At 35.2% G+C, this 14,581-nt stretch overlaps 2 protein-coding genes across 2 annotated transcripts in view; both read right to left on the bottom strand.

The window, feature by feature from the left end:
* Positions 1-360: 360 nt before the first annotated feature.
* Positions 361-5,171, bottom strand: LOC126752942 (probable G-protein coupled receptor CG31760; the record flags this gene model as incomplete). The annotated part of the gene is made up of 1 exon (XM_050463992.1): positions 361-5,171. A coding segment is annotated over one exon (732 nt), but the record flags the coding sequence as incomplete, so codon positions are not given.
* LOC126752246 (probable G-protein coupled receptor CG31760) overlaps positions 5,127-14,581 on the bottom strand; it is a 35,198-nt gene continuing 25,743 nt past the window's right edge. Inside the window, 12 exon segments of the mRNA XM_050462920.1 lie at positions 5,127-5,226; positions 5,295-5,506; positions 6,512-6,761; positions 6,833-7,041; positions 7,109-7,253; positions 7,357-7,466; positions 9,190-9,343; positions 9,423-9,534; positions 9,537-9,714; positions 9,820-10,180; positions 10,710-10,911; positions 11,022-11,208. Coding sequence (XP_050318877.1) covers positions 5,172-5,226; positions 5,295-5,506; positions 6,512-6,761; positions 6,833-7,041; positions 7,109-7,253; positions 7,357-7,466; positions 9,190-9,343; positions 9,423-9,534; positions 9,537-9,714; positions 9,820-10,180; positions 10,710-10,911; positions 11,022-11,208 — 2,175 coding nt within the window. The 3' untranslated portion in view covers positions 5,127-5,171.

The following is a 14,581-nucleotide window of genomic DNA, read 5'->3' as shown; positions in this document are numbered from 1 at the left end:
AAAATGTGAAAAATTGTGAGATTATAGTTAGAATGTGTATGTAAGTTTGTGTAATGTGTAAAATATGAAAATTTTCGTGATCGACTCCATTTTGTTTAGTTGTGTGCCACTTGACTAACCTAATTCTACAAGTATTAAATAAAAGGAACGTAAATCAGATGCAAATCCGTGCATCTGTATGTGAGTATGTAAAATATGTAATGTAAACTCAACTAATTATTATTTTTCCATGTCAAAGCATAACCTACGCAATTTCGAGAATATTCTCTTACACAATAATAACCATCAACAAATAAACTAATTGCTGCAACAACAGAAACGTCTAAGGTAGGACTACTCATTTATTTAAAGAACTCTGTATACCATTTATAATGTTATTTGCTTTATTTATTTATTTATTTTTTCAAAACTGTTAACAATTTATTCATCATTTCATTCGAGTTTATTGGTCAGTTGGTATTGTACATCAAATGCTTACATTTACAAACAATTTAATTTAACACACATGTCATGTTTTATGCAGACACAGGCATATCTTACCTAATTAACTATACTCAAACTTCTTTATGCAAAGTTAAATTTAAAATTCTTGCGTTTTAAGGAGGAAAAATAGTAAAAGTGCAGTATTGAGAAAAGTTTAGTATTGATAAAAATCGTAAAATCAAAGAAAATATTAAATATCGTACAATTTGCAAACTAGCTTATTCTAAACTGTTACGCATTCTAAAGAATTTGCATATTTCTACCTTTTATTTATTGCATCACGTTTCTTTTTCAACGAAGTGAAAAAAATTGCCCAACATGCTTACACTTTTCATTCATAATTAACTATTTTAAGCAAACGCCATCTTTTATATACATACATAAACATAATATAATTAAAAACATATATCGAATATCTGTTACTTGCATTAATTGCATACAAATTTATCATAGAGCTGGTTTAGTTTGGCTTTCAAAATACTTAGATTAAATTTTTATAAGAAATTAGTACCTTTCCAACTAATAAATATAATAATAAAAAAAGTAAATATTTAAAATTTTATATATTAATTTCAAGATTTTGTGTAAACTGACATTTAATCTTAGCAGCCATATTAATTTTTATGAAACACATATCAAGCACAAATATAACGAATAACCTGCCGGAAATTAATAACAGAAAGTCACGATAAATGCATTTATCGATAGTATTGCATGAAGACCAGGGTTGCGAATTTTTTAATTAAAACAAAGATTTTTAATATTTAATACTATTTTGGGAAATAAAAATTAAATTTTCAATCCAAAATTTTTAAATTCAAAATCCAAAATTTTTGAATTTAAAATTCGAAATCCCAAAACTATATTTTTAATTCCGATTTTGTGATTACAAATAGAAAAGTAAATTTTAATTTCGAAATTGGAATTAAAAATTTAATTTTCGATCCAAATTTTGTAATTTAAAATCCTAAAACCCAAAATAGAACTAAAAATCTCAACACATTGGATTAAAAATTTAATTTTAAATTTTTAATTTATTTTTATTTAAGAAGAATTTATTTTAAATTTTTAATTTGCTTTTCAATTTTTACTTCTGATTTTGGGATTAAAATCTCATATTAAATAAAAATTAAAACTTTGTTTTTAAATTTAACAATGAAAATTGAAAATTAAAATTTAATTTTCGATCCAAATTTCCCAAAATTGGAATTAAAAATTTAATTTTCTATGCAAAATTTTTGAATTTAAAATTCGAAACCCCAAAATTAGAACTAAAAATCGCAACACTTGGGATTGAAAATTTTGTTATAAATTTTTAATTGAGTTTTCAATTTTTAATTCCGATTTTCGGATTAAATTCTCATGTTTAAGAGAAAAAATTGAAAACTTCGTTTTTAAATTTAATAATAAAAATTTAAAATTAAAATCTCATTTTCTATCCAAAATTTTTGAATTTAAAATTTGAAATCCCAAAAACAGAATTAAAAATCCCAACACCTTGGATTAAAGATTTAAATTTAAATTTTTAATTTAATTTTTAATTCTGATGTTGTGGTATTAGGATTAAACACTCTTTGAGATAAAAAATTTAAATTTTTTTTATATTATTTAATAATTACAATTAAAAAATAAAAAAAGAATAATTTTTAATCCCAAACAGTTTGGATGTTTTTCTATAGAGAAAATATTTTTAAAATGAAAGTAATAAAATAAAAAAAATATTTTTAAATTAAAAACTATAATTTAAAAGGATAAAAAAGTTTACAAATTTCTTATTGAAAGACTAGTATTAAAAGCAGTTAAATAAAAATAAAACCATGTATTTTTTTTAAATAAGCTTTTCTTTGCAAAAGTTAATCAAAATGGTTAAACACGAAGTACACAAGAGTGAAAAAATTTAAATTCTATTACAATTTATTTTAATTTTTTATTTCAAGTCATGCAAAATTAAACCAAACTTCAAACCGATATTTGAGATTAAAAAAAAAATAAAAAGATATTTTTAAGCCGATTTTTGGGATTTTTTTTTAATTTTTCACACTCGTGCTTTGTTTTTTCCCATCCAAACTAATCCAGTTCAATGAAAATCTGGTATTTGGGATTAAAAAATAAAAATATATTTTTAAACCGATTTTTGGGATTTTTACTATTATTTTTTTAATTATTCAAAGCGGTGCTTGGTTTCTACCAATCCAATCCAATGAAAATCCGGTGTTTGGGATTAATTACTTTTAATTTGTAAATTGGATTTTGGGATCCAATTTGAAAATTATTACTAATTAAGATTTTCAGTATGAAAAATAACAATATTAATCCAAAAATAATTGAATTATTTTTTTTTTTACGTATTTGCAACCCTGGTCAGATCCAAGCGTAAATTTGTGTTAGTACTGCTGTAAGAAGGTTTTGTTCAAACGCTTTCAATTGACTGTAAAGAGTCTGCTTTTTCCTTTTGTCTCCAAATTTAGCAAGAAATCAGAGAAAAATCTTAATTTTCATTATATACATATGTATGTACATAAATATTTAAATGAATTTACATATGTATGTATGTAATGAAATGTATGTGTAAAATATGCCAAAGATAGTACAAGCGCTAGAATCCAGCCGTAACCATAAGAATATAACACACTGATTCTCTAAAAAATGTTCAGAGCGTATTTTACACCGTTTCAGGAACAACATTATTCATTAAAATTATTATTTTGAACGTGGTATATGTACGTCAGGTTCCATAGTTCCTGACGTATACAACTTTCAAAATAATAATTTTAATAAATAATATGAAATTATTGAAAGCTGTTATTCAAATAATATTTTCTTGGCATCTATACGGAAATAAATTGACGAAATTAATGTAGCATATACGAGTAGAGTAAATTTCAATTATAACAGTAATAACAAAGCAATTTATGGTAAAAGAGGCCAAGTGGTAATATCTGTGAACTCACAAGCAAGCCATTTTTAACTTTTTGACACTCTTCTAAGGCAATCTAAACAGTTTTATGACGTCAAAGAAAAGAACATTATAATTTTTCTACACACATTGCGAAATTTCTTTACTTGTACTAATTTCTATAACCTAAAAAAACAACTTTTTTCCCTTAAAATTCACAGTTCTTTTACTATAACATCATAATGCTAATGAATGCTGAATTCACAAATCTTAGCTAGATCTCTAACCAATACGACAAAGCAGACTTATCACTATAAATTCAGTTCGTTAATCACGTCTTCAACGGATCTGAATATTTTTCTTACATAATGATCGACAGTTCAAGTTGCAACCCTCGATAAAAAAGGCTAAAAGATGGGTCAACCGTCGACAAAAAAAAAAACAAAATCAAGATGTAAGAAAGAGACCTTTCCCTGTGTATTGTGAGACTGTGGAAAAGGAGACATTTCATTCCCATCTCCACTAGACGCTTGGGGTCTTGCTATTCTTTACACACTACCTGAGCCTAAGACTCCATCTACCGTATACACAGCTTTAGACATACCTCAGAGTCTTCTGCATATAGTGCAAACCTGTCGAAACAACTTGCTTCCTAGACCCACCTTTATAACACCTCTATGCTAACCCCTAATTTCCAATAAAATTGCTAAACAAAGTGACTAACTAAGTTATTCAGCTCTCCGTAAACCATTCGACAGTAGAAAGTAATAATTGTTTTGACGTTTGATTTCGCAGCCTAATTACATTTACAAGCCTGAATACAATTAATTAACAAACTACGAAGCTAAGCTTCTGGTTACGAGTAGGATACTTGCGCCTCATTTACCACAATTAGCTTTGTTGCTTTACACTCTTCTATGTGATTTTTGTGGCTTTGCTGCACTTCAACTAATCTTGTCGGGGTTCAAGCACATGTAGGATGTAGCCACTACCAACTTAGGTCCAATTAAATACCATGGTTACCACATTCAAACATACAGACATATTTTTTAACACAAGCTTAAACTACTATCGGTGTTCGTACATCAACAGTTTTGCTATCTGTTAGGGTGGATGACATAGAACAGGATGTATTATTATTTTGACTCGGAAACTCATCGGTGACATTGACGCCAACAACCCCGCTTTGACCTTCAACCAACAAATGCTCCATATTCACTCTAACGTCGAGTGCTTTCGTCGGCGGGCAATGTACCTCCACCATCTCGGTAAGGGTGATGCCGTCGATATCGGAGCTTGGCGATTCCAATAGACGAAATCGTATTGGTGATGGCGTGCGTATGGCGTACATGGATGAGCTGGATGTAGATGAAGATGGTATGTGCGGTAGATGCGCCTCGTTAACTGTAAACGATGGTGATTCTGGTGAAATTGTCATTGAGCTGGTCACACTCTTTGTCGGCGTTGTGCGGGTGGTTTCGAGTGGTGAACCGACCTGATTAATTTCGGCAGTCGTCTGTTCGATATGCACATTTGCTGACGAACTCCTACCGCCAGTGTCTTCGTCATCACCATCAACATCTGAATCTAATATATAATATGTATTGACATCGGATTCGGGGCCGAAAAGCAAAGCAAACTGTTTGAGTAGATCGTGCTCGGCTTGACCGAGCGTTGGCGGTGGGTGTGTTATGGAAGGTGTTGAATGTGGTGAGTATTCACCGCTATGACTATCGATTGAGTGTTGAAAATTAAATTCAGTTGAGCAATCTTTTACACTTCGCTGATCTCGTCAAACTTTCTCCTTATGCGTGCGGGCTTTTGACGGTGTTAAATGGGTGGGGAAGCTAGAAAAAATATTTGAAGAGTTATAAATCTGTTCTCATAAGTACAGTAGTTTGTTACAAGTACTTACCCCAAATTTTTGTTGCCACCGAGTGAGTCCTCAGTGCCTTTAGAAGTTTGTGTTTGGGCGGATGACATCGTATTTTTGCTGAACGGCGCCTGCAACGAAGTCGATGTTATGGTGAAATAGCCACCGGGTTTTGGTTTTAAATGCCGATTATTCATTTGCATGTGCACAGTCTTCATGAACTCAATTTGATGTGCCAACTTCTGGATTTGTTCCTGGAAAGTTTTTCGAAAAGAAATTTTTAAATCCTTGATTGGATGCTATACATATGTTATCGGACCTAGAAGCCATATTTCATAAAATGATGAAAACCATTGAGGCAATAAAAAATCTGATATTCGATATATACAAAGACATTTATCGATATATTTGTCGATAAAATATCGATATTTTTAGTCTCAATCTTAAAGATAGATCGATTTCAGTACTTATACTTGCAAATAATTTTCGATAACTCTCTTTGTGTAAGACAAAAAGCCTGTTGATAACTCATAAAAAGGTTGTACCGTGAAGTCAGTGTCGATAACCAACGGTGTAGCTTCTAGTATAGAATGAGGATATATACAAACACATTTATCGATAAAATATCGATATTTACACTATTATTCTTAAAGATAGATCGATTTCAGTACTAATACTTGCAAAAGATTTTCGATAACACTCTATGTCTAAGGGCTAAAAGTCTGTTAATAAGTCATAAAAAGGTCGTACCGTCAAATCAGTGTCGATTCAGACAATAAAAAATCTGATAATCGATGTATAAACACATTTATTGATAAAACAATCGATATTTTCATCATCGACAACATAATTGATATTTTTATCGATAAATTTATCGATTAAATATCGATATTTATACTATCATTCTTAAAGATAGATCGACAAATGCTTGCAAAGATTTTAGATAACACTCTATATTTAAGGCAAAATGCCTGTTGATAACTTTTAAGAAGATCTTATCATCAAATCAGTGCCGATAACCCATGATGTACCTTCTAGTATAGGATGAAATCGACTTTGAAAATGGGAGTTAAATGTTCTTTAGATAAAGTAGACTAGGATTTGAACGGACCCGAACTTGTGTCGACTTACCGACTAGCACATACACACACTCTACTCTTCTAAAGTGAAAGGTATAGTACCTAAGTTTTAATATGTCTTATTGCATGTAGTTGTTATAGCATAACCTCTAAACTATTTTATATAAAAATCAGTCTAACCTTCAATTCTTCATTTTCCTGATACAAGTCCGGAGACTCTTCGGGCACCAGGCCAACGCCATTCAACGAAAACGATGCAGTTATACTGCGTACTTTGGCCTTCTGATCCCATTTGTCACCTTGTCCTTTGAGAACACGTGATATTTTCGGACCGAATACTAGAGCAATTGTTGTTGTTGTAGAAAATTGAGTACGTATGAAGCCGAGAAGATATTTGATATCCGGTCCAGCTCTTGGGAATATGAAAAGACTGGCAAAGAGTTTATTAGTAATAGTTAAAAAAATTAAAACCTAAAACCTAAGTAAGATAGTAAGACTCACTGGAATGCGACCATGGTTATGTTAACAATGGCGATATTGTAAATGGCATAAGAAATGAGACGAGCTTCATTGTACAATGATTCGGCGTTGCGAACATTATAGCAGACACGTATGCCCCAAGCCAGAAAGAGCACCTCGCCGATGGCCAAACTATGGTCCCACCAATTGTAAGAGCACTGCTTGAACTTCAAACCGCCCTGGTCGTAGATCTATGGGAGGACATGAGAGGCATTAAATTAAAATTTGCTAACTATGCAAAAAGTAGTGTAGACCTACCACTTCAGCATACGGTGTAGCTGAAATGGTCCAAGTGCCCAAATAGATGAGCATCACGAGTAAAATCGGCACCATCCATTGTAAAAGTTGTTGATCGGTGAGTTTGACTTTGTGTGCCGATTTAACGCGATACGTGAGAGAGACTCTAAAAAAAAAGTTATTTTGAATATTTCAAAATAAAAGAGAATTACGTAGACGAAAAACTCTAACTTTTAAACTAGGCTCGATGGTACTTTCTTCGTACTTACCTCCACGTTTTCATTAGCAGAGATGTGTATGTGATACAAAATCCCATGTGACGTGTCCACTTTGTCACGATGCACCATGTCATGTCCAAGTAGGGGAAAATTGCCACCATCTGAAAAATTTTATGAATTTTTAGAAACTTTGATTTTAACATTACTACGAACAATTTTGTAAACGAAATCCTTTCAACAGTTCAGAAATCTCAAAAAAGTGCTGTGATCGAAGTCTTTTTTGAAGTTTGGGTGCATGGTCTTATAGAACTCATTACCTTTTCGACTTTTCTTAACAAAACTTAAAGAAAATATTTTCAAAATTTCCTTAATTGGATGTATTCACATTACCGAAACCCATTAGGGAACAAAGTTCTATCTCGATGTTCCACCTTTAGTCAAATATTTGCACAGGTCGATTGAAAAGTCCCCGGCCTGACACATAGATGGCGTTACTGGAATTAAGTCCATAAGATTTTTAATTGGCCCCGCGCGAGCTCACTTTTGACCAAAAACAACGACGAGTTGACGATTTGGAACAGTTTTTGGAGATGCTCAAGCGTATTAAACCCATGGTTTTACGACGAAAAGTGACAATGGACGAAACATGACACCATCATATTACTCCGAAGTCTAAGCGACAGTCATCCGAGTGGGCTGAATACGTTTGTATTTTGGAATGCGCTTGCAATAATTTTTACTGACCACCATGAAAAAGGAAGGACAAGCAACAACATTACTGGACCGTTTGAAAGACGAAATCGCTGGCCACATTTGAAGATAACGAGAGTTCTGTTTCGCCAAGACGACGCATCATGTCCCAAGTCAGTGAAAACGAAAGCAAAAATCTATGAATTGGATTTCGAATTGCTTTTGCATGCACCGTATTCTTCAGATCTGACCCCCAGTGACTATTTTCTGTTCTCAGATCTCAAAAAAATTCTCGCAGGGAAAAAACTTTCGTCGAATGAAGATGTGACAGCCGATTCTGAGGCCTTTTGAATCAAAGGACAAATTGTGCTCCAAAAATTTTATCAAAAAGGCGGAGGGTCGCTATAATCACTGTATTCCCCTTGGGAACTATGTTGAATAAAAACAATGTTAAACCGGGGACTTTTCAATTGACCTGATATTAATTTTCTCTAGCTGTATCTCTGGAACATTATGGAATTATGGTTTTGTGAACTTAGTCATAAAAGTTGTTCTAAAACCCCAATCGACTTCTAAGCACTACTACTGTATTTCTTGATTCGTAAAAAATTCTTAGAGGTTACGGTAGAAAAGCCACCGGCATCCCACAACTTCTTTATTAAGTTCATATGAATTCCAAGATGCAGTATAGTAGTAATCGAGCGTTCACTGGAGCGCGTGTGATAAGCCGACATTTTCAATGCCCTGTGATCATCGTGCTTTCTAAGTTCAAGCTCTTGTTTTCTGAATGGTACATACTAAACAATGTCCTTTCAAAATGCCTGTGATGGTCTGTTGTTCATAGGTACATGAGCAGCCATCACATGAGTTCTTCGGTCTAAAAAAACTATAGGATTGGGTTGTGGTCTAATCGAACACGGATTGATTGACGCATACTGCACTCGAATGTATATAGTACGTTTCATAAAGATCTTTCCGACAGACTTATTGAATCTGGGATTCCTCGGTACACTCTTTGACAGAATAAAGCTTCCTCTCTTTGAACATTTCCCCTTTTTTACTTTTTGAAGCATAAAAGTGATCAAAGAAGTTCCAAAGTCCTACCTATAACACTAAACCATCTCTACCTATTGCTTATACAAATGTATAAAACATATCCAAGAATCTTACGGCTCACCTATATTTGGCACTTACCTCTAAATACATTATTGCGCATCCAATTAGGGTAATTAGTAAAAATATTGGACTGGCCACTTTGAAAACTTTTACTTTGCGATGATGGAAAAGATAACCTGCCAGCACGAAAGTACCAATGGCACAGCCTATTGATATTACTAAAAGCGATATTCTAAAAGTACAAAAAAAAAATATTATAATGAAATTGGTATTTAGATTATGAAGAAATCTCCTTTTTCGCTGGTATTTACCTAAAAGGCCAATTATAATTGGCCAAACATGGCTCGGGCCCCGTACAGAAATCACAGCCGGGCTCACATTGCAGGCAAGTAAAGACGTCTGCATAATAATTGCTCACATTCTCTGATGCTCCTTCCATGCGATCTCCATAATGGTGCCATTAAAACCGTCGGGATGTCGCATCGAGTAGAAACCGCGCCGACAAAGGCACTGATAAGCGCCACGTGACCAGCTATTTGGTGTGGAGAGAATTTTGCTAGTGATTATTGTCGGCGTCTCCGTACTGGGGACGCGATAGTCGCACTGCAAATAAATAAATATTCAATAACTCCAACTAACAGATTAAGTGCGCCCTTTTGGAACACTTTTGTTACATCGTAATATAGTACGAGCCAAATGCTTACTAACCTTCATAGTATCGCGATGGCATTTGTGTGAGCCATGAAATGCCTGTATATCCTCTATGGTTTCGGGAGCTGGTGTATCGGTGAGGTGCAGTCGTCGATTTTGCATTTGCTGGAAACTTAAACGATAAATGGGAGCTTCACACTGATTGACCCTCAGACCGGTTACATCGATGTCGATACTGATGAAGCCACGTAAACCGTGTCGTCCACTCGGTGGTATTGCGATACTATAGGAGAGTATCCATTTACTTAATGTACAGGAGAAATAGGGGAATGTCCACCATCCTTTATAATACATATTCGGTGGGCTTGGTGCAAATTTGGGTGAGCGTAAAGTTGGCGATGTGTTCTCATCGTCGAACCTTGAATAAATAGAATTTTGTTAACGGAGTACTGTTGTAGGTAAAAGCTTTTGAAAAATTTAATCGAATTGGTGAAAAATGACTACAAGCTGAGAACAGCTATCTTGCCGACAGCTCGAAGTAGCTGAAACCCTCATTCTGGAATACTCTTTTTCCAATAAATGTCGAAGAAATGAACTTAATTTGAATCTCTGGGTGTTGAGCTACTTCTTACATTGCACCTTATTATGTTAAACGAATACCACTAAAGGACTGTAACTAGGTTTAAGGGAACAAAGTAAAGCGTTTTTACTCCTGACAAACTCAGCTTCAACTCTTTGAAACGAAACATTGCCGCGATCCCCATGTTCCAATCCAAATATAATTTGCTGCATCGGTGAATTACTTTCAGAGTGTTATCAAAAGCAGTCAGCCCTCAATAGAAGGGTTCTGGAATCTCACCACCTACCTCTACAACCAGCAAATGGCATGCCAAGTTAGACTAAAGACTGTAAACTATAATGTAAAATAATAACAGTTCACCACTTACCATGGATAACTCTGAATCGGCTTTTTGCCAATCTGCAAGCCATCCTCTTCGTACCGCTGCAATTCGCCAGTCTTCTCATGATAACTTTTCACCCACCAAACATACGACTGCACAGCACCATTGGTAAGGTTTAGTGCTAAAATTCTAGCGCCAGTGGTGGATTCGTCACTAAGTAAGCCCTTGGCCAATGCATCACTGAGCCCTAAACGAAAGTCGATAATTTAAAATAAGTATTATCCATATCAAAGGAATGAGGTTATGTTACAATAACTACTGGCATGTAGATTGTAGTAAATATTTTTTTAGACTCACCACCATGTCGTACGATTCCAACCTCCTGCAATATTGAGGCCACCAAATCGGCCTTTTGTCGTGCGCTCTCATAACGCTCGGAATTGATTGGCACTTGCAAAGGGCGGTATAGTGTAGATATGCAAAGGGTGCCCAAATTTTCGGTGGCGATATCATGTACGGTTACCAGCGACTGTTCAATAGCGTCCTGTAAAAATTCAAAAAAATATGTGTAAAGAACATATTTATTTTTTTTTTTTAATTCTTAAGAACTAAAACTAGAGATTATGACACTTTTTTGACGTTAGTTTTTTTACCCTGAACACGGTAATACTCGTATAAGGTTTGCCACGAAGTTTGTAACACCAAAAGAGTATATTATATATCTAAAGCATCAGTGTGACGAGCTGAGTCGATTTAGCCATGTCCGTTCGTTAGTCCGTACGTCTGTATATACCCGAACTAGTCCCTCAGTCTTTGAGATATCGATCTGAAATTATGTACACGCCGTTTGCTCTCCAAGAAGCTTTTTATCTGTAGTAACCCCAAATATCGGACCATTGTAGAAAGCTGCCAGACATACTGTTCGATTAAAATTAAGGCCTTGTATAGAAAACTTTTTTATTTGCCAACTTATCTTCACGGAAGTTGGTAATATCATTGTCCCAGGAAACGCTACAGTATTCGAACATATTGTTCGGACTGGATGTCTGCAACATATACATACATAGTTCTCACATATAATAACCAATACAAATCAAAATAAAGTTCTTTTATACCCTGAACAAAGTTTTAAATCCTCGGTGCGGCCGAAGTTAGGTTAGGTTTGGTTAGGTTAAGATAGATGACTGATCCCTCAGCGTGACGGAGGGATCACAATCAGAGAGTACATTGAGTCCTTTAAAGTCCAACGCAAAACTCTTGTGGCAGGATATTAGCTATTGGCAAAGCGTCCAAAAGCTATCGCAATTACGCTAAGGTGCTTTTTGTCGATTTTTGCTATATGACCTCAATGTCTAAGTGTACGAAAGCCGAGGTGTTTTTGCCTTATTCAAAAAACGGGGCATTTGAAGAGAAAATGTTGAGAGGTTTCTATCTCATCTTCTTCCAAACAGCTGATGCTGGCATTCGTTAAGATGTTCAATCTTGCTGCATGAATTCCGATCGTACAGTGTCCAGTTAAAAGGCCAGAAGGACCCTACGAATGCAGTTGATTAGCGCTTGCTGAGCTGGTCTGAGGCCCAGCGATCCAGTAGCAAACCACAGAATCACACGTAGCTACAAGCCGCTCTCATTCTGTAGTTGTTGAGACTGAAGTAACCGTCCTAGCAAACTCATCAGCCTTACAGTTTCCATCAATATCGCTGTGGCCAAGTAACTTGATGCTAGAGCACTTGATCTAACTTGATCTAGGCACGCCTCCACTAGTCTTGAGCATACAGCCAACAAACTCAAAGCTAATATCACTGCCCTACTATCGGAGTGAATGCTCACGAGCCTGAAGGAGGCAACGTTCTAGAGCAGTAGATCTACTGCTACCTTTATGGCAACTGCCTCTTTTTTGAAGACGCCGCAGTAGACAGGAAGCCTAAAACTGGAGTTGATGGAAAATTCCCCACAATGTACTTCTCCAACAACACTCCCAAATTTTGATCCATCCGTAAAAAAGCTCACTCAAAAGAGTGTGCAAGGCAGTGATCACTGACCTACTTTTGCTGCGCGTCCGGAAGTGAATCTATTGGAAATGCAGATCAATCAGTTTCTCTAACGTCTTCAATAAGAATAAGATTCAAAAGGCTCCAAAAGGATGTGCAGTCCATTCCAGGCGCTACGATGGCTACGGCCGAAGTTAAAGTATTTTCGATTTCGGTCGTTACGTCATAATTAAAAGGCTTTCTCTGTTCACAATTTTATGAAGATTTGACAATTTTAAGGGGTTGACATTTCTCATTATTTTGCACTCTACTGAAGATGTGCCTTGAATAAGGAATTTTGTAACCATTTCTGATGGTCTCTTGACCTTCGGCGTCGAATCGAACCAAATAAGCGTCCAAAAGCTCCCCTTTCGCATCTGTAAAAACCAAAATCAAACCGAACTTTTGCTTAAGTGGACGCGAATGTCGCTCTTAATGGAGGAAAAAAATATATTTTCGAACGAACAGTCCACTGTGGTGAATATTTTATTTTTACTGCAAAAATATAGTGCCTTAATAACATAACGGTATTCAACTTAGTTCATAAAAGGCTATCTACAGCAGAGTTGATTTCGTTTATTTTTGGTGCTCGCCTGAGCGTGTGATGTGTGCAAAAAGCGTCCTGCTGCTATCAAGCTCCGGTTCGGGTTTTTCACAGCGCGCTCGTAAGCGTAAATAAGTGTTAGCATATTTGTACCCTTATTTAGAAGTATGTAAAAAATATATGTATATCATGTTTATTTATAGACTCTCCTTTATATCTGCATGTGTGCAAATTTGGCAGAACAGTACCGGACGATTTAGAAATTAAAGATTTATTTTTGACACAAAATATGCTAAAATGCTAAAAATTTAATACAAAAAAGAAATATTGATTTTGAAGGGAAAAAGACAATTAAAGCAAAAACTTGGCTTGCTGAGGAGTTTCCAAACACTGTCCCAGGAAAATCAACCATTAAGAATTGTTATGCGAAGTTTAGACGTGGGTAAATGAGCACCGAAAACGGTTAACATAGTGGACGCTCAAAAAAGGTTGTTACCGACGAAAGCATCAAAAAAGTCCACAAAATAATTTTGGATGACCGAAATATGAAGTTCTTCAAGATAACAGAGACTTTAAAGGAATCTACTGAACATGTACATCATATCATTTTCGAATATTTGGGTATGAGAAAGCTCTGTGCAAAGTGGAGGCCGCGCGAGCCCACTTTTGTCCAAAAACAACGACGAGTTGGTGATTCGGAGCAGCATTTGGAGATGTTCAAGCGTAATGGGACAGAATTTTTGCGTCGATATGTGACAAAGGATGAAACATGGCTCCAAGATTTCATTCCGAAATCTAACCAATAGTCATCCGAGTGGACTACACATGATAAAAACGCTCCAAAGCGTAGAAAAAGCCAACAAACAGTCGGCTGAGAAGGTTATGTCGTCTGTATTTTGAGATGTGCATGGAATAATTGTTGTTGAGTACCTTGGAAAAGGGAGGATCATCATCAGCGACTATTACATATGAACCATTTGCAGCACGAAATCCCCGAAAACGGCCACATTTGAAGAAAATGAAATTGCTGAAAATGAAAACGATGGCAAAAATCTGTGAATTGGTTTTAGAACGGCTTCCGCATCTACCGTACTCTCTAACACTGGCCCCCAGTGACTATTTTCTGTTCACTCAGTTCTCAAAGGAATACTCGCTGAGAAGAAGTTTTCGTTGGATGAAGAGGCGATCACCGAAACTAAGGCCTATTTTGAAGCAAAGGACAAATCGAACTAAAAAATGGTATCGAAAAGTAGAAGCCTCGCGATAATTAGTGTATCACCCTTGAATATTACATACTTCGAACTTGAATAAGAAAACATTTTACAAAAAATGTGTTTTACTCT

Source organism: Bactrocera neohumeralis, chromosome 3 (assembly GCF_024586455.1).
Source record: "Bactrocera neohumeralis isolate Rockhampton chromosome 3, APGP_CSIRO_Bneo_wtdbg2-racon-allhic-juicebox.fasta_v2, whole genome shotgun sequence".
Lineage (NCBI taxonomy): Eukaryota > Metazoa > Arthropoda > Insecta > Diptera > Tephritidae > Bactrocera > Bactrocera neohumeralis.
The sequence above is the reverse complement of the archived record's forward strand: the minus strand, read 5'-3'. Positions and strand labels throughout refer to the sequence as shown.